The sequence below is a fragment of the Phodopus roborovskii genome, unplaced genomic scaffold (assembly GCF_943737965.1).
Source record: "Phodopus roborovskii unplaced genomic scaffold, PHOROB, whole genome shotgun sequence".
Classification (NCBI taxonomy): domain Eukaryota; kingdom Metazoa; phylum Chordata; class Mammalia; order Rodentia; family Cricetidae; genus Phodopus; species Phodopus roborovskii.
In genome coordinates this window covers 8,281,994-8,302,777 of record NW_026126434.1, presented here as the reverse complement: position 1 = coordinate 8,302,777, position 20,784 = coordinate 8,281,994, and the positions used below count along the sequence as shown (strand labels likewise).

The 20,784-nt window shown below is 50.0% G+C and overlaps 1 protein-coding gene across 1 annotated transcript in view; it reads left to right on the top strand.

Annotated features, from left to right (window-relative positions):
- Window positions 1–20,784, top strand: part of Cdh23 (cadherin related 23) — a 317,335-nt gene that overhangs the window by 233,642 nt on the left and 62,909 nt on the right. Inside the window, exons 27-36 of the mRNA XM_051186787.1 lie at window positions 492–552; window positions 1,238–1,386; window positions 5,890–6,025; window positions 7,336–7,724; window positions 9,381–9,482; window positions 9,711–9,713; window positions 12,710–12,859; window positions 13,156–13,284; window positions 14,304–14,432; window positions 15,021–15,248. Of these exons, the coding sequence (XP_051042744.1) occupies window positions 492–552; window positions 1,238–1,386; window positions 5,890–6,025; window positions 7,336–7,724; window positions 9,381–9,482; window positions 9,711–9,713; window positions 12,710–12,859; window positions 13,156–13,284; window positions 14,304–14,432; window positions 15,021–15,248 (1,476 nt within the window). The remainder of the gene's footprint in view (window positions 1–491; window positions 553–1,237; window positions 1,387–5,889; window positions 6,026–7,335; window positions 7,725–9,380; window positions 9,483–9,710; window positions 9,714–12,709; window positions 12,860–13,155; window positions 13,285–14,303; window positions 14,433–15,020; window positions 15,249–20,784) is intronic.

Below are 20,784 nucleotides of genomic sequence, written 5' to 3'. Positions count from 1 at the left end.
ACCAACATCTCTTCACCCAGATAAGGCACTGATGATAAAACAAATTATTCTACCCAGTATTACCTTGGTGAAGCAATAAGTTACTTACAGATCATGAGAACTCTTCAGTGGAACTGTCTGCAAGGTGGTCAGGGGGCTCCAGGGATGCAGCTTTTAAACATCTCTGCCCATACTAGGGTAGGCTTTTCAGTGATATGGCTGCTTCACAGTCACTCTGGTGACATTCCTAAGATGTCAAGAGCTTCACACATAGAGGATCACAGAGGTATGGACTGGCCCCTTCCAGCCTGGGCCAGAGAGTGATGATGAAATATCCCACATGTCCCCTCATGTCCCATGAAAAAGGGATAGGGGTGGGTGGTTCTGGTGCCACATAAACCATAGATAGGATGCACACACATGCCTGGGGTTTGGGGTTTGGGGGGGCTGTAAAAACAGATTCCCTCCCTGCCTTGGAACTAGGAATAACTCCACTGTCTCTTCTCCTTCAGCTGAAAGCCACAGATGCAGATGAGGGCGAGTTTGGGCGCGTCTGGTACCGCATCCTCCATGGTAAGTGGGCTGCCACAGGACAGGAGGGATGGCTGCTGCCCTACAAAGACAACATTCCTTTTTGGCTAACTAGAGCTAGAGCCCAGGGAGGGAGTGCATTACCTGATTGTTTGCACCAAGTTAAATATATTCTAAGCAGAGGGTGGTATACTGGCCTTGTTCCTAAGATTTCCATATGCTACAGTGTTCCCAAAGTTGTCACCTTGACAGAGGGGACCTTCGAGGTCAGGTAACTCAATAGGGATTCACTCTCCTTGGACCAGCTAGAATCCGGAGCCCTTTCATGAGCACTTGTCTGCTGGCTTCTAGGATCAAGGGTGAAGAACTCCAGGGGCTGAGAGTGTATCCCTGGAGAGAAACCAAGATCATGGGTACCAACCCATCCCAGTTGGGTCTACTACATCCTAGATTCACTCACCCACCTTCTGAAATTTCCTGAACCTTCCCTACCCCCTGTGGAAGTGGAAGTGTGGAGACAAGGGTTAAGGCCTTATAAAGCTCTAGGTTTCATATAAGGAAAAGGCAGACCCATGCACCCCTCTGGTAGGCTATTGTGAACTTTAGCCAAGTTCCCAAACCTGTGGGCAGGTCCAACATGCCTTAGGGCCTGAAACCCACTATCCTCCGTCTTCCAGGCATCTTCCTCCTAGTCCAACCTATGCATCTCATGTGCCCCTCTACACAGGTAATCATGGCAACAACTTCCGGATCCACATCAGCAGTGGGCTTCTGATGCGAGGCCCTAGGCCCCTGGACAGAGAGCGGAACTCCTCCCATGTGCTGATGGTGGAGGCCTACAACCATGACCTAGGCCCCATGCGGAGCTCTGTCAGGGTGAGACCACCACTTCTGGCCTGGTGGGGGCAGGTTGTGGTACTGACTGACTACTTGAGCAAGGAGTTTGGTGATCTTGGATTTGTCCTTTTGTTCTGTGCCTCAATTTCTCTAGCTGAAGAAAGGGATCCACATAACTCATGTCTGTCCTAAGAGAGGAAAGAGGGCTCCTCTCTGATCTACCCTTATAACTACCCAGCTCTCCACAATGCATTGAAGAAACCTCATAGACATAAGCTTGGAGGACTAGATACCAACATTATTTTGCAGATGCGAAAATGAGACATAGAAAAGTGTCTAGAGGCAGAAGCAGGGCTTGAGACTATATATTTTGGGTCCAAATCCAATGCTGCTTCTCTTGAAACTGTTCTGAAAATACTCCCATCCCATTCCTTGTTGCCCTATCAAATGCATTCTTTGTACCCATCCTCACTAGGTCAAAGGGCCTTTCACTATAGACACACAAACACACAGATATGTACACTCCTGCTCGCCCTTGATATGCATAGCAACCCATAGGCCCCATCCCCTAAAGCTATAGGAAGTGAATCAGCCCAGGTCCCTGTCATGAGTAGGAGGGAGGTAAGAATAGAGCAGGCAGGGACTTATACTCAGACATAAGTGTGGCTGAATCAGCTGAACTTACCAGCCCATCGCTACCTGCCTTTTCCTAACAGCAGAATATACCTGGCCAGCTGCCACTCAACTCACTGAGGGGACACTTTCTCACATGGGGATGATGGACATCTCCAAACAGAAACTGGACCCCATGCAGATCTGTCAGAGTGGGGCCAAAGCCCTCACCTTGGAGGAGGTGGGAAAGAAAGTTAGCTCCCGAGGAGCTACCCCTGACACCCCTTACCGAGGGAATGAACACCTGCCTTAGTGGACACAGCAGAGGGGTCAGGTTTATGGGATCCTTACAGAGCGTGGTGACTGACACAGGCGTGATAACAGTAGTGCTTCCCCACGTGACGTGCACTGATTCACTCGCCAATGAGCATGCTCATGGCAGAGTGTTCCCTTCTCAGGCTCACTTCAACTCACAGAGTGACTGGCATCAGTGAGACCCAGGCTGGACCCCTGGATTTCAGGTTTCTCAACCACAGCCCTCTCTGTGGCCCTTCACCTCCCCCACCAGCCTCCTCCTCAGGAGCCTCCTCCTGGTGCCTGATCATTGTGGCTGCTACGTGCCATTTTTAGCCACCAACCTTGTTGTTAAACCAAATTCTTTGCAACACCCGGGGTGTAAAACAGATCAAAGGCAGACTGTGTACTACTGCAGGGATGAAGTACCCCAGCCATAGCCACAGGCTCCTTACATGCTCCTGTCCTCAAAACCCTGAGGAATAAGAAATTGACCCACTTCTGAGGTAGGCTCTGTAGGCTCTGTATCACATCCATTCTGCAGATGAGAAGACTGAGGCGGAGAGGAATTAACCAACTTGGTTAGGGTTAGGATCCCATGGCAGTATGCTCTACCACAATGTTCAAGAAGGCTCCCCAGAGCCCTGCCAGGAGCTACAGCCTGGTCCCCAAAGAGTAACTTTAAGAATTTAGGTGTTCTCCCCCTGGCATGGGGATTTGATGGCCCTTGCAATATAGAGCTGCCATGCCTCTAAGAATCCCAAGAAAGCCAGGGAGCTTTCTGATGTGAACTCTAGCTTTCCCTGCGTGCTGTAAACCCTGCTTTAGGGCTTAGAAACAGTCTCCTGAGAACCAGGAAGCAAGGAGGAAAGCTATCCTTAGGAATGCTGGGCATCTCTGGGTACACAAGCTGTTTGCACATGCATAAGGGCATGCTCACACCTGCCCACTCGTCCCTGTTGGAGGCTATGGCAGCTGTGGGCATACACTCTGGACAGAAAGTAGTCTGATTCCGTAAGGCAGCTGGCAGCTTCCTCCTGTTCAGCAAGAATTCAGCCAGCCTACATTTCCTGTTCAGCTGTGTCTTTCAGGTTCACAAACCACACACCATCTTCCCTCCTATCTATCTCTGCTGCTAAAAATGCAGCCAGAACCATCAAAAGCCTGGCCACATGTGGCCAAGTTTTGTGCCACCTCCCTCCTGTTCCCCTCACACTCAGACTGGCAGTTTCTTCCTGATGGCCCCCAGAAGTCAAGGTCATTAGAACAAGCAGATGCCAGAAAGGGAGGGCTTGGAGTTTTGAAAGATGGAGGGTTCATTTCTGTTTACATAGAGTTCCCGAAATTCGCCTGTGCAAATTCCTCCCACAACCACCACACCCAGGATCTTCTGCAACAAGTTGTGGGTGAAGCCAAATTTAGAAGGTTCCCTACTACAGCTGTGCTCAGAAGTGGACACTGTCATTAGCATAGTAGATTCTTGATGTCTGGACATGAAAACTGCTAGCATGACAGGCAATGAAGTACAGAACCCTCTGTGAACCTCCTTAGTCATCACATACCTCTTCACCCCTGGCTTTGCCACCCTACCTACCCTGAGTCATCCAGTAAATTCCCTGCTAACCCTGGAGGTAGGTGTGTGTGTGTGTGTGTGTGTGTGTGTGTGTGTGTGTGTGTGTGTGTTTGGATAATTCCAGAGGCAGTTATCAATATAGTCCAAGTGCCAAGGCAGGTGCTCTGAGGCCATCTTGCCTACCCACCCCACTTCTGTCCTTGCCACTGACCACTGCAACCCAGGCTACCCCACTCCACTTCCTCCCTTCTCCATTCTGCTTCAAGGCCATGCTATCCTGGCACTAGGGAGCCAAGAGAAGGGCTTCTCTTACACTGGGGCCAGTTCGCCCCCAGCACAGAGTCTGAGCATTGGTAGGTAGGGAGCCAGGAGACCCCAGCCTTCTTGTTCCTGTGAGTTCTTGGGAAAATGACTTCCCCTCTCTGGAACTTGTTCCCATCTCTTAAAGGAGGCAGAGCTGGGGACTCCTGGTAGCTTTTGTGCACCTGCACACTTATATCCCTTCCCTCCACTCTGGTCTTCTGGGCAACATGACTCAGGTCTTCAACAAACTGTATGGATGTTCCAGCTATGGGAAGATGACAAAGAGAAGGGCCATCTTTGTTCATAGACACAGCTCTCCATTAACACCTTTTTGACATTAGCATTTTCTACACCTGACACACATTCATTATAGAGAAATTTAAAAAAAAAAAAAAAAGGATAGATAAACAATGAGGAACATAACACAAAAATCACACAATTCTAAAATGGTCACCTTCTTGGGTAAGGTCCCCAAGAAACAACTCCAGGACAGGGGTTATCATGAAAGTCAATAGTAAATTTCCCCAGGAAATTGGGGGAGGGGACCAGGAAACCTCCTTGAGTTGGGGGGTCTGCCCTCTGTTTCACTGGTGGCCCTAGCAGGAGCCACGGATCAGTTTCCCAACACCGTTGTCTGCTCTGGCAATCTTCAAAGGTCTGTTGCGCAAGGGTCACAAATCCCCAAGCACGACAGCTACTGTTCTTATCACCATTACATTTTTTTCTGAGTCTGTCCTAGATGCATTTTGATCTTTGGATGGTGTTAGTTACTTTTCTATTTCTGTGACAAAACATCATGACCTAGCCCACTTACAAAAGAAAGCATTTTATTTGAGGACTAATGATTCAAAGGACTAGAGTCTTTGACCATCGTAGCGGGGAACATGGCAGCAGGCAACCATTGTACTGGGAGCAATAGCTGAGAGCTTACATCTGATATACGAGGAGGAGGAAGATGAGGAGGAGAGAGAGAAAAAGAGAGGGGGAGATAGAGAGAGTGAGCTAAAAGCTCACCCCCAGTGACACACCTCCTCCAGCAAGGCCACACTTTCTAATCCTTCCCAAACAGTTCCATCAACTGGAAACCAAGCATTCAAATATTTGAGCCATGGGGGCCATTCTCATCCAAACTACCACACTTACTGGTGTCTTAGTTACCATTTCTGTTGCTGTGAAGAGACACCGTGACCACAGCAACTCTTATAAAGGAAAACATTTAATTGGGGTGGCTTACAGTTTCAGAAGTTTAATCCATTGCCATCATGGTGGGACATGGAGGCATGCAGGCATGGATGGTGCTGGAGAAGGAGCTGAGAATTCTACATCTTGATCCACAGGCAACAGAAGTCTGTGTTCACACTAGGCATAGCTTGAGCATAGGAGACCTCAAAGTCTGCCCCCACAGTGAAACAATACTTCCTCCAACAAGGCCACACCCTATGAGCTTATGGGAGTCAGTTACATTCAAACTACCACACCTGGCATATTTTGTCTTCCTAACCACCTCAGGAGCAGTGTGGCATAAGCCATTAGTGACATTACCCTTTTGTACTAGAGAAACTTGACCACCCCAAAGTGTCACTGGTTCCTATAGATCGGTGCAGAACTAAAAAGTATCTGGGCACCGGTCATGTGCCAGGTCCTGTTTGAGGAACCAGCTGCAGTGGGCATCCTCAACTGGCCTAAGGGAACAGGGGCCACACTCTGGGTTGCCAGCCTCCATTCTCCCTGAACCAAGAAGCCCTGGGGCATCCCTGCAGGTGATCGTGTATGTGGAGGATGTCAACGATGAGGCCCCCGTGTTCACACAACAGCAGTACAACCGCCTGGGTCTTCGAGAGACAGCAGGCATTGGCACCTCAGTTATCGTTGTCCGAGCCACTGACAGAGATACTGGTAAGGTGGGCAGGGGTGTCATTTCTCAGAGTGACCCTCCTACTGCTCAAGGGGCCCTGTCATCCTTAAACCCGAGGGGCTCCTTGGATGGTATTTATTCTTTACAGATGCCCAGGCCCAAGAGGATTGGAGTCTGGGAAGTTATTCAACTTCTGATGGGCAGAGAAGAGTGGAACACTTTGCACATCCAGATTAGTCATCCAAGCACCTAGCAGCCCAATGCTAGCCTTCAGCATGGGCCCAGAAAAGGGCTGAGAAAAGTAATGGAGTCATATCATAAAGCTAGCCTAGGCCTATGCTTCTATTTAGCTGCCACCTTCTACTGCACAGGGAATGTCCAGAGCTGGGAACTTGCAAGTCTCCTCACAGGCCATCCTTCCTGTAGGGAAGTGATCTTCTTTGAAAGCAGCCCTGACCAGGCAGAGCTTCCCAAGCCCTGGAAGTGGCCATGGTGATCAGTATAAAGTGAAGGGGACAGGATTCCAGGATACTGAAGCCTTTTCTATTGAGCCTGTGCCCAGTGAGGGGAGAGCTCATCCCTACTCCACAGCCCCCAGAAAGGCCCCCAAGCTACCTCTGCTGCCCTGGCTGCAGCCCAAGCCTCTAATTGGATGCCCCAATATTCTCCATGACCCCTCAGCATTGGAGATCACCTACCTCCCAGGATGAGTGACAGAAACATAGATCTAAGGATTCTTAGCTGGGTCAGTCTCTAAATGGAACATCAGCACAGGGTCAGGGTCACTATGTGTTGCTGAGGCCTCTTCTGGCACAAGCAACCCTTTGAGAAGCTGGCAAAAATGCTGAATGCCCTTGCCAAACTGAGTGGTTTTGTGCCTGTCTCTTTGCCTACCTTCCCAAACTGCCCGCCTACTGCTTGAGCAGTGGTGTGTAAAGGGGGGGATGGGCACCAAGAGTTTCTTCCACCTGGGAACAAAATGAACCCTTGGCTGCTCTGAGGGTGCCTAATGCTTTTAGATCAACACATAGCTACAAGATGCCTGCTTATCCAAATACTCAAGACAGGCATTTGAACTTAAGAATTTGAGTCTCCAGGAACAGAGCCAACCCCCTCTATCACATCTCTAGTCCCAATATCAAGCCCCAGAGTGGGTCAGTAGTGTGCTGGGCCTTGCCACCCACCTTGACCTCTGCTTCTCCTCTGCTACATCTTTTGGGGATAGTGTGTGCTGGGGGTAAAAGGGAGGACAGCCAAGGTCTCTCGAAAGCAGCCCTGGTATAGACAGCTTAAGAAGCCACAGGGAAGACCCACCCCCATCTGGAACTATGTAGTTTGTGTCTTCTCCAAGGGGACGGTGGCCTGGTGAACTACCGCATCCTGTCGGGCGCGGAGGGCAAGTTTGAGATTGACGAGAGCACAGGGCTCATCGTGACTGTGGACTATCTGGACTACGAGACCAAGACCAGCTACCTGATGAATGTGTCCGCCACAGACCGTGCTCCCCCCTTCAATCAGGGCTTCTGCAACGTCTACGTGACACTGCTCAATGAGTTGGATGAAGCTGTTCAGTTCTCCAATGCCTCCTACGAGGCAGTCATCATGGAGAACCTGGCTCTAGGCACAGAGATTGTGCGGGTGCAAGCCTATTCCATCGATAACCTCAACCAAATCACCTACCGCTTTGATGCCTATACCAGCGCCCAGGCCAAAGCCCTCTTCAAAATAGATGCTATCACGGTAAGGAGGCATGTGGGCGTGGCAGGGTTTTCCCAACATAGTGTGCCTTTATTGAGATCCTTCTGGATACACAACTCTCTCCTTCAAGGTAAACATTCTTGTGGCTTATTTCTTCTAGTATTTTAGGGCACTATATTGAAAGCCACGCAATCTGGTGCCCCCATTATTAGGCAATGGAAGTTACAATAGGAAAAGCCAAACACTTTCCCTGTTAAATTCACATAGCCATAGGCTGCTTCTCTGGGCACCAAAATGCGTAGGATTCCCCTCACTCTAGGTTCTTGCTGCCCACTGGGTGCCTGGAGATTTGGGTCAAGTCTGAGCAGCTCCACTAGTGGGATCTGTGGGAGCAATGATGGCTACCAGTCTGCCCCACTTCAGATGCAGGTCATAAGCTCTTTACAGTGTTCCCTGACTAGCCTGCAGTGAGAGAGTCCCCAGGAGCCCTCCTGAGCTTCAGGTAGATGTCCTCCTTCCTTACTCTGGCCAATTCAGAGGCTGTTTCAAAGGATTCAAATGGGCAGATGAAGAGATACATAAAGCAAGCTCTGGGTGCCCCTTCCAGGCACCACTCTGTCCCCTGAAGAACACCTGTAATTCCAGTTCTCAGGAGGCTGAGGCAGGGGGATCTAGATGTCCAGACCAGCCTAGGCTACACGGCAAGACCCTGTCTCTAAAAGACAAAAAGAAATGAAAGGACCTGCAAATATGTATCAGTCCAGACCCTTTCCCAACAATACAGGTCAGGGGCTTCTATGGCAGCTCCAGCATGAAAGCATAGTCAATTATGTTGTCTCCATTCCTCTACTCTCCCTATATGCTCCTATTGCCAGGAAATTCTAAGGAATCACACATTCTGTCATATTTCCTAGCCTACCATTACACAAGGAATCTTATCTCCCTTCTCACTTCATCTATTAGGAAACTCAGGTCTAACTCTTTCCCATCTCTTCAGTAGCTATCCTGAACTAATTAGTCCCCTTTGCTTTAGTGAGCCTTTCTCCAGAATCCCTTCTCCAGAATCTCTGCTGGCCAATATAATAGAGGGCCACAGGCTGGCAGCCTGGATCATCACAGTGCAGAAGGGCAGTACTGGCAAAGCTCCTAGGCTCCACGGAAGGCAATTTTGCTGTGTACAGCAGAATCAGGCCAGCCTCCTCCACACACAGAACATACCTTTTGAACCAACTAGTGTGGACCTGATGCAGTGGCCTGCCTGTGTGCTGCCTGCCCTGGCCAAAGTGGATGAGAGCCACTCAGAGTGCCTGCAGTGTGCCAGGCCTTGCCCTGGGGAGGACTGGGAGCACAAGCTGAACAAGGGTTCTCAGGCAGGGAATGGAAGAGAGGGTGCAAACCATGTGAGCCAGAGAAGATGTGGGGAAAGTGTCATGGTAGAGTGATGGGTATTGCTGAGCCCTCATCCTAGAGAGGACCTGTTTGACTGGGAGGTACAAGACCCTTCTAGAAGAGATGGATGGCATCTGGATGGGATGTAAAAGCAATGGGATCTCAGCCAGCAGGCTCATGGGAGAGTTGGGCTGGGTTGATGGAATACAACATGGCTGGCAGCATGGGGGTGGGAGAGGACGGTAGAATCCTGATGGAGCCTGGAACTGCTGCCTGATACCACATGATGTTCACCTCCATCCCCCACAGGGTGTGATCACAGTCAAAGGCTTGGTTGACAGGGAGAAAAGTGACTTCTACACACTGACGGTGGTAGCAGACGATGGGGGCCCCAAGGTGGATTCTACTGTGGTGAGTAGCTTCTGGGTGAGAGCCCCGCTCAACTGCAATCCTTTGTGGGCCCAGATTCTCCCCAGCCCCTGACATGTAGCTGGGGCAAGGGCAGAGACCTTGGTCAGATGGGATGGTGGCATGGGCCGCAGACCTCATGGGTAGAGGGTGGAAAGTACTGGACCAGCCAATAACCCTCTGTGTCTCTACCTTTCCTTCCCTTCCATTTCCTGTCGGTGCTGCCTACAGAAGGTGAGTAGCCATGAACTGCCTCATGTCACTGGTGGTGCACAGACCCTCCTACCTTCCTTGGAGATAGGGTCTATGGGGTGGAGGCTGGCAAGATGGTGCAGCAAGTAAAGGTGATTGCTGACAAGCCTGATGGCCTGGGTTTGATCCTGGGACCCACATAGTAGAAGGATAGAACCAACTCCAAGTTGTCCCCTGTCTTCCACACAAATGCTATGGCCTGTGTCTGTGCTCAGTCACACCTACCCACTCCCACCAACACACACTGAACCAATCGATCATTGCAAAACAAAACAGGGAAAACACATGACTATCCCAGCAGGCATTCCACTGAGGTCCTTCAGGACCTTCCCATCCCATGCACTCTCCTGGCCCAAGCTCTGTTCTCCAGGTTCTGTCTAGTTAGTCACTATGGGACCATAAGGTGGAAGTGTGATAACAAAGAAATACCTTCTCCTTGGCTGTGTGACAAGGAAAAGCTGCTTAACTTCACTGCACTTCCCTTCTCTCCCTAAAGGGGGAGTCCTGCCGGTAGCCCCGCCCTCCTCTAAAGGGGTGCCAGATCTTAGGAGGGAGATGTGAAGGAGGGTGCTCAGGCCCACAGCCCAGAGAATGCTTGAATGGTAGCTATGGTCACAGGGTGAGCTGGGTGAGCCCCGGTACCAGGACTGTGTGCTGAGGCCCTTGGGGAGAGTGACGGCTATGGTCAGAGGTGTGGGGCAAAGCCCCAGATGAGCTGGGCCTCAGTGAAGCTCAGGAGTATATGGGGATTTGATCCCACATAGCTGGCTCTCTTCAACCGCTGGGGCAGCAGGCAGGAGTCCTAAATCTCCCAGTAGGACAACCTAAGACTTGGAGGGTAGAGATGGGGGCTCTAAGCAGTCCTTAGCATCTTCCTCTGTACTGTGGCCCAGCTGCCCTGCAGCCCTCAGTGGTGTGAAGCTTCAGGGAATGGGAAGGCTGGATGTCCCATGTGAGAACGTGATACCACTCTGGCACCCAGGTACCACTTGCTCTGATGTGGCATGTGTTCTCTCCCACTCAGCCGTCTGCTCTCTTCGTGCCCCAGATACACAGCCCAGTTTGAGATACTAGGGTGTAGGTGCAGGAGAAGGCCTTTAAAGGTGGTACAGCTTCCTCTCTGAGGCCAGGAACCAAACCACAGCTAGCTCACCTCCACCTGACTCCTCCCTGCACCAGCCATTGGGGGAGGGGCAGGAAGGAAGGCTTAGCTCCTGAGTTGCACACTTGGGTGCTGGGGGCTGGGCAGGAAAATGATGTTCTGAGGCTGGGAGCTGGAGAAGGCCCCATCTCTTCTCACCCACCAAGGCTGGCTCCCTTCCTACCCCCCACCCACCCTCATATCCACTGCTGTGATCAGAATATACCCATGGCAGAGTCATTGACTGACTATGCCAAGCCTCTGCTGGGCCTCTGGTACAACAGAAACCCAAAGTATAGTTAACCCTGCCTGCACAGCCTGAATTAGATTAAGGAAAAAACCCTAGTCACAGCATCGCTGTGACTTAATATATGCCTTGTAAGATGTCAACCCGAGTGGGCTTGCCGAAGGCCATTCAAGCTGAGCTCTGCAGAATGAGTAGGAGTTAATGTAGCCAACAAGAAAAAGGGTTTTCTAGGAGAAGGAACAGGATGTACGTAGGTCCTGTGGTGTGTGAGGATGTTGACTGAACAAAGAATTTGAAGGTCCAATCACAGTAGGGTTTTTTTTTTTTTGGTTTTTTTTTTCTGCTGGGTTTTGCCCTGAGCACGGAACAACTAGGCATCATCATTTCCATTCCCCATATCAATGTGCTTGCTTAGCAGGTGCAGAAACTCCCTGGTAGACACACACAGGCTGATTGGGGAAAGACTGAGTGTCCATCAGACAGGAAGGAGGGACATGGAGATTGCTATATGCCACCTTTACCTGTGTTTGCTCACTTCCTGCTTCCCGCATCCAGTGTAGCATGTGTTCGTGTTTCCGCTGAGAAAATGGAAAACCAGAGAGGTTGAATAACTGTGTCCAAACTCACACAGCCAGAAATGGAGGAGTTGACTCAGCTCCCCCTGGGTCCTGGTGGGGTGTGGCTGAAATCAAGAAGGGCTGCCTGATTCAGAGGAAGGGGCCAGTGAGTTTGTTCTGTAGGATGGAAAAGGCTTACCAGGACCATGAGTGCTGTGCACATCAAAAGACAGTCACATATGAGATCCAGAAGCCACGGCCCCCATAAAGATGATGAGGACTGGCCTGGGGTGGAGCAGCTTTAAGAGGTCTAACCTGGGGTTCCTAAAACCCAGGCCACCTCCCAACCTGTCCCTGGCAGTGGGTGTAGCAAACATAGTAACCTTTGTGTTTGTAGTCTCTGTGGCCTGTGGTCTTCCCCAGGCTGGTGGCTATACCCACAATGGGCCTTCTTTCTTCCTGCTCACAATATCCTTGTCAACCAGAGGTCCAGACTGTGGACTTAAAAGAACATGCAATTTCCTGAACCTTCCCTCCCCACTAGGACACAGTTATAGTAGCCTCCTGCTCCTGGCCTAGCCCTCTCCCTTTAATGCAAAACTACAGATGAGGACACCAGAATCTGGCCAGCAACTCTGTTTTAACCAGCCTGCCCATGATTTTCATTTCTGTGACTCATTGGCTCATTCCATAAAAAAATCTGAATTCCTTAAACCTCCTGAAAAACAGGAAGTGATACCAGTGCCAAGCGGGTATTCCCAGCCTTTGTTTCCATGAGCCAGAACCCAGCTTCCCAGCTGTCCCTGTTTCAGCCACCTCAAATAGTCTCCACCAGCCCCTCTTTGCTATCCTAGCCCTGGGAACAAATGCACACCATCCTTGCATGTACACACACACACACACACACACACACACACACACACACACACACATCGAAGACTAGAGCTGCTAGGATGGGTCTGGGAGCTGCTGACCTCATGATCTAAGGACATCTTGGGGAAGGAGTCAGGTGGCTGAGTGTGTCTGTCCCTAGGTCTACATCACTGTGCTGGATGAGAATGATAACAGCCCACGTTTTGACTTTACCTCTGACTCGGCCATCAGTGTGCCTGAGGACTGCCCTGTGGGCCAGCGAGTAGCCACTGTCAAGGCCCGAGACCCTGATGCCGGCAGCAATGGACAGGTGGGCATCAAGCCAGTGTCTACCCATCAAGCCATCTGAGCCATTCCTGTCACCAAGCAGGAAGGGGAATTTATGTGGTGAGATTCAGGCCTACTCTCTAGGCTCCCAGGGTGCTCTGCTAACACCTGGACCTACCTGCCAGGCACATACAGCCTTGATGGTCCTGATCCCTTTCCTTAGCCTTATGTCTCCCTTCCTGCACCCCAGCAGAACAGAGACATAGTGGGCAGGGAGACCAAGCAGCCCCTGAACCTGACCAGTCATCTCCCTTCTCTGTCCCCTCTCTCCTCCCATAGGTGGTCTTCTCCCTGGCTTCTGGGAACATTGCTGGGGCCTTTGAGATTGTCACCAGCAATGACTCCATTGGTGAAGTGTTTGTGGCTAAGCCCCTGGACAGGGAGGAGCTGGACCACTACATCCTCAAGGTGAGTACACACTGGCTCCTCCTGGGCTGCTCACAGCCAAGCACTCAGGAGGGAGTCTACCTCACAAAGTACCAAGTGATGTGGGGCATGTGGCCCATACAAGGTTAAGCACAGTAAGGCTGATGAGAGAGGAGGACCTAGAACACACTTCTGATCCCAGCAGAAGCAGCTGAGATGCCTAGCCCTGTCATAAAAGGCAGAAGAGCCAGGCATGATGGTACTCGGTACCTACCAGCACTAATACCAGCACTCAGGAGGTAGTGGAGGCCGGAAGATCAGGACTTCAAGGTCATTCTCAAGGATATTATCATAAATTTGAGACCATCCTGAGCTACATGAGACCCTATCTATAAATAAATAAATAAACAAATAAATAAAACAAAACCAGCCAGGAGAATGCCTAGTGGAGGCGGTGGGTCACTGACTCTGTCAGGAACACAGTAGGACCTTGGGCAAATTGTTTTTTCTGGCTGGGCCTCAGTTTTCCCATATCCCTGGCCCGCTTCTGCTGCAGAGTGAAGGACCACACTAAGGTGGTCACTGAATCGTTGGGCCCACACTGCTCTTCGGCAGAGGCTGAATACCAAGGCTTCATTGAAGTCCCCTACAGACAGGCTCAGCAGGTGGTCAGGACTCCAGAGGGCTGCAAAAAGAATATTCCAGGCCCTCTCCCTGCTTACCAGGGGCCAGCTTGGAATGACAGAAGCAATGCCAAAGGCTTGAATCATACCTCAGATCCAAGGGCAAGGGACTAACAGAGCCCCAAACACAGGCAGGTCAGGAAATGATGGCTCTGCACACTGAAGTCAGGTGCTAAATGAACCTGACAAGATGTAGGCAAGGATTGTCTGTAGTATAAGCAGAAGAGGACAGCTTGGTGATGGGCACGGAACCAAAATGATTGGCAAGTCTCTTGGCTCTCCCAAGTGTTGCCTCTCAAGGCAATAGCCTTTGAGCTTCACAGTCCTGACCCCATAGTTCAATCGTGACTGTGAACTCTCTCCTCTTTCTCCTCACAGGTTGTGGCATCTGACCGTGGCACCCCTCCACGGAAGAAAGACCATATTCTACAGGTGACCATTCTGGATGTCAATGACAACCCCCCAGTAATTGAGAGCCCCTTTGGATACAACGTCAGTGTGAATGAGGTAAAGACACTCCATATACCCAGGGTGGACCATGGATAAAAGCTAACATGAGACACCCATTTAATTGTCTGCCTGGCCCACTGGTCCCTCAGTCCTCAGATGGGAGATTATGCATAGATGCAGCCCTAGTACCCAGCCAGGTGTTATTTTTGTGGTAGAAGCAGAGAGCCTGGGATGACTTCTTTCAAACAAACACATTTGTTACCTGGCACTAAGGCTGGTAGGAAAGCATTTTCCAAGCCTTGCTGGACATAACACCAGAGGCTGCTCATGGAGAAAGGTGGTTTAGAACCACATTCTCAGAGCAGATACCCACAATAGCTTCTGACTGGATTTTTCATGTGTGAGCATCCTATCTGAACTTACTGGTTTAGACCACAATCAAGGAGCTCACCCAGGACCTGACCTGTAGGAGGTATCCAAAACACATTGTCTACTAGTATCCTGATCACCCTCATCCTTGCCCCAGGGGACACAAAGCAGAACTTCCAGGGGACCTCAAGGAAAGCCCTGGGGCACCAGGAGCAGAGCAAGGCTATTCTTTGAAGGTCCCGAGCCTGGGATAACCACTTTCTGCTCTCCTGACAGAATGTCGGCGGAGGAACCTCTGTGGTTCAGGTGAGAGCCACAGACCGTGACATTGGGATCAACAGTGTCTTGTCCTATTATATCACTGAGGGCAATGAGGATATGACTTTCCGCATGGACCGCATCAGCGGTGAGATTGCTACACGGCCTGCACCACCTGACCGGGAGCGCCAGAATTTCTACCATCTGGTGGTCACTGTGGAGGATGAGGGCACCCCCACACTGTCGGTAAGCAATGGAGATGGATGGGACAGTGCTGACTCCTGTGAGTGAGAAGCCAAGTAATAAAGCTGAAGCCCCACGTAGCCCTCAACCCATTGATAGCTCCTAGCTTGTGTGATTTTAATTCACAGCCCAGGAGCCTCACAGGGCAGGTGTATGCTAAGCAAGCGACTGGTTCTCTTTAGTCTGTACTGCTCTGGGTCTTTGTCCATCCTCTGGTCTCACTAAGTGGTGCTGTCAGATGAGCCTGACATCAGGCCCTAGCCAGGGAGTAAACTGTGACCAAACTGTGCACTGCAGGGCCACACTCAACCATAAGTAAATGCAGCCTTCTGGCCCTCTCTCTGCACATTAGCATGGCACTGTCACACTGGGGGTGGGAAGGGCGAATGGCTATAGTCCCATCTGATACTTGGGTGGCCAGGACCACAGCCCTTGATCACGTGATGCTCAGGGTTATGTGGTTTGCAGAGCTGGGGAAGGAGGCATGGCCTGCAGACTGGGTGGAGACAGTGCATCGCTAGAGGAGTGGTCTGTGACTTGGGACCTTGAAAGCCAGCCAATCAGAGGCTGCCAGAAACCTTACCTTTGTTAACTATAAAAAAAAAAAAAAAACCAGATAAGATCTGCAGAGCTGGTGTTTGGGGAATTGAATTAGCTCAGGTTGGCACAAGGGCTTGGTAAACACGCAAGATGGGAGAGAATCGTATCTGCCATCTATGGCCACAGTTCCACAGTGAGGCAGATCAAACCCAGGGCTGGTGTGAAGTGAGACCTTGATCTGCAGACAGGTAGTATAAACCAGGGCTCAGCCAGTTCTGGTCTCAGCTGGGGTTCCTGTCCTGTGCATGCTGCTGCATGTTAGCTGATACAAGTTACAAGCCAGTCTACACAGTGAGGCCCTAAGAGGTCCAGGCTGGCATTCATTGGTAGTAACTCTGGCTAGGAGGTAGGAATTGGGCCAAACAGGAACACTCATCACATTTTGAAGTGGGAAACAAGGAAACAAGATACCCTCTGCCTTACCTTTTAACCAACATTCTCACTCCCAGGGCCGCTTGGTGTCTGCTAGCTTAGTCACTCATGCAAGCGGGCTAAATAGGACATAGGTCAGGGGTGGGGGTATTGTATTTGTTGTTGATGACATGGAATGGTGCAGTTTCAATCAACTTCAGCCATACAGATCTTTAGTTACAGAGTTAAAAGTCAGATTGCATTCATTCACATACAATCTTGATAATTACAAAGACTGATTTTGTGTTCGGTAACAGTTGGTGTTTCTTGAACTTCTTGCTTGCAAAAGAGCTTATCCTAAGTGGAAGAATCACAGGAGGAAAATGGTGTGGGAAAAAATCCATCCTTTGGAGTGGCCTGATTTCTTGGCACAGAACAAAGAGCTCTGATATATATATATATATATGTTTTCGTGTAGCATAGGTTGGTCCAAATTCAGGGTATAGCTGAGAATGACCGTGAACTTCTGGTCCTCCTGTCTCTACTTCCTGAAAGCTGAGATTATAAGTGTGTGCCACCATGCCTGGTTTATACAGTGCTGGGGACTGAATCCAGGACTTGGGAGTACATAGATACAATGGGGGAACCCCACCAACTGAGCCATGTCCCCACCCTATGACTTGAAATCACTAGAGTCACCTCAGTGAAGAACTGCATTGGCCTCAGGGACATGGTCTGAGAGACAAGCACGGAATCTTCACCTCTGCCCAGAGATGGGGGCAGGAGACCCCTCTCTGCTGGTCAGTCCTGTGGACTTACGGAGCACATCCATGTGCATCATCCCAGACAGAGGCAAGAGGTCAACCCGGGCAGTATTCAGCCTCAGGCAAGACCTCTCACTGTATATCCTCCTTGGCTGCTTTATCTGGGAGACCTATCCACTCTTTAAGTCCACAGCAGCAGGGCCATGCCACAGGCTAGGACATCTCAGACAGACAGTCTGGGGGAAGGACATAGGACAAGAGTGACACTCTGGGCATGATGTGACCCAATGCTGGGAGCTCAGAATCAGGGACTAGGGAGGCTTTCTAGGACATATCATCATTTGAAAATATTTAGCATGTATTTTGCGAGGGGAGGGGCATATGCATGGGCACAGGCACATACCTGCCACAGCATGCATGTGAAAACCATAGGACAGCTTACCAGAATCAGTTCTCTCTTTCTGCCATGTGGGCTCTGGAGTTCTGAACTCAGATCATCAGGCTTGTCTACCAGTGTCTTTGCCCACTGAGACATCTCACCAGCCCACAGGTGTTATTTGTAGCATAGGGTTTAGGAATCAGCTGCCAAAAAGTTCTCAGTATCCCAGAAGAACCCCTGTGTCCATACCCTCTCCTTCTTTCTTCCCCAGGTAACATCCCCTCGCCTCCCAAAGCCAGACATTCTTATCCACAGCCTTTTTAGCCTGTATCACCCAGGCCAGGGACAGCTGGGCTGCAAGAGCCATCCGGGCCAGCCCCAGGACTGCCACACAATGGCCTGCCACCCTGCCAGAGGAAATCATTGTATTGCTTAGGACCTCTGTTAGCTCCAAGCCACAGGCAGGAAGACAGGACTATGGCAAGGCCCAAGTGGCCACCAAGGGGCCCCCGCAGGAGGAAGGGCTGAGTCCATTGGAGGAAGGATGGAAGGCAATGAGGAGGTCAGGGGCTGAGCCCTGGCCCTGAGGCACCTTGGCAGGAGATTTAGGAGAGACGGTGGCCTTTTTGACAGCCAGCCACAGGAAATACAGTCACAGATAACCCAGACTCAGGACCATGGCTCCAAGGTTACACTGCCCTAGCAGCTCATTATATTCTATGAAGCAAGCCTCTCTGCAGTCACGACCCCAGCTTCCCCAGCTATGGCTCTGCTGTTCCTGGGCATTCTCCCTGTGTTCATATCAGGCATGCAGAATTGCCCCAGGCCAGCAAGAGTAACCCAACCCCTGGCCTTTCACCTTGATTGTTTTTTAAGCAATTTATCAAATATGGTGTCAGAAAGCAACAGGACACGCAGTCATTAAAGCACCAGCTTTAGTTCACCTTGCTTGTTGAGAGACATTCTGCCACTCCCCAGATGCTGGACACACAGCTGGCCGAGCTCCTGGGACTCAGTGGTCAGATGAAGCTCTCTGTTCCCTCACCTTTCACTTAATGCAAACAAGTGGAGTGCATGACCCCAGTGTCTACCAGAAGTCGTTTGGCCTGGAAGCTACCAGGCAGGAAGGAGGTGACAAGACTTGGTATGGAAGGAGCCTACACATTAGCACAAGTTCTCTGGGCCATGAGAAGGCCAGAGAAGACAGCGCATAAATAAAAATGTATTTCTGGTACAGAGTGAACTGGAACCACGAACTTGTGGGTTTGGGTTCTTCTCTAAGGAGCCCACTGTGTACAAGGTGAGGGCAGTAGCAGACTGACACCGGGCAAGAAGGCTGTTTGGTTCAAGAAGGGCAGGGGGCTGGACAGCCTGAGAGGCAGGGAAACTAACAGTAGTCCTACCAGCCACATAGCATGAGCTTTTAGAATTACCATGTCCTTTTGCATTAAATGAGAACAGTAAAGATGCTGGGGGAGGGGGGGGAGGAGGGCTCTGTCGATATAGTGCTGGCCACACAAGCATGAGGATCTGAGTTCAAATCCCCAGCATCCACAGGAGAAAAGCCAGGCATGACTATATGTAATCTGTATCCCCAGCAGTTGGTGGGGTGGGAGTGGGTTGCAGAGTCAAGCAAATCCACAGAGCTTACTGCTCGGTCAGCCCAGCCTGTTGGTGAGCTCCAGATTCACTGAAGGGTCTGTCAAAAAGATAAAGTAAAAGCCGGGGATTCGTGGCACATGCCTTTAATCCCAGCACTTGGGAGGCAGAGGCAGGTGGGTCTCTGTGAGTTCAAGGCCAGCCTGGTCTACAGAGGGAGTTCCAGGACAGGCTCCAAAGCTACACAGAGAAACCCTGTCTTGAAAAACCAAATAAATAAATAAAAATAAAGTGGAGGCACTAGAAGACATGATCCAGTAGTTAGAGCACTTGCTCTATTTCCAGAGGACCCAGGATGATTCCAACTACACAACAGCTCCCAGCTATCTATTTCCCACTAATCCAGTGTTCTCTCTCCTGGTCCCCACTGGCGTCAGACATACATGTGGTGCTCATACATGCATACAGACAAAAATCCATGCACATAAAATATTTAAATATATGCTAAAAATACAATGGTGCAACTGGAAAGAAAGCTCAGTAATTAAAATCTATCTTTTAACTTGTTGCTCTTGCAGAGGACCTAGGTTTGATTCCTAGCACTCACATGGTGGCTTATAACTATTTTAACTCCAGTTCCAAGGGATACAACAGGCATGCATATATATGCATCTAGTCAAAGCGTTCATAAAGTAAATAAGTCTTTTCTTGTCTTTTGTTTTGTTTTGTTTTGGTTTGGTTTTTGGTTTTTTGAGACAGGGTTTCTCTGTATTGCTTTAGAGCCTGTCCTGGAACTAGGTCTGTAGATCAGGCTGGCTTCAAACTCAGAGATCTGCCTGCCTCTGTCTCCCAAGTGCTGGGATTAAAGGTGTGTGCCACCAACGCCTGATGTAAATAAATCTTTTTTAAAAAATACATTGCAGAGGAATGGAAGAAAACACCCAATGGTGATTTTTCCATTGGCACACACATAAACATATATACCTGATATATATATATATATACACACATACACACACACACACACACACACACACACACACACACACACAAGAAAACCTTCAGGATTGACATAGAAAAGAAAGCAAAAACTCACATGAAAATCTTTTGGGAAGCATAGTTTAACAAAAAAAAAAAAAAAAGATTAAGATATGGCATCCATACTGCAGCTTCCTTTTCCTGTGTCCAAAGAAGGCATTACTAATCAATCTCAGCCTTTCTTATCAGCTGTATTATCACATCTGAATTACTTTCACCATATATTCCAAGAAGCCATACCAACAGATCAGAACCACGAAACCCAGTGAAATATTTATCCCTTGGCACCACGAGTTCAAAGCAATAATGCCATTATGGTTGTGATCCTAGCAGGCCCAGACAAAACTAGGTCCCCAGAGTATAACCCTGTGGTCCTGGTCAGCTCAGTTAGCCAAGGACTCTGGATCAGCTATTAGCTCCCCAGGCACCCAGGACTCGTGTTCACTGTGGGCAAGAAAAGTGTCAGGCAAAGCAGCGGGCATGCAGGGCATAAGCCAGATGGTCCGTGCTCTCTGTAGTCTGGGACAGACACTTACTAAACTGGGATGTTTGTTTTCAAGGGCTTGCCTCCCACTATCCTGCTTGGCACCCCCAGTTCCTCTTTTGCTTATTTTAGTTCCCTGAGAAAATCTTAGGTTCAACTCCCACCATAGCCGCCAGGTCAGCCCTAGGGTACTGTTCCAGCTCATACCCAGGAAACCCTCTACCAGGAGGTAGCATGCTACCAAGACCAGGTTAGTAGAAATGACCTGCCATCTGCAGCCCTGAGCCCAGCTGCCTCCTCCAAGTTTGTTCTCCAGGGAGCAGT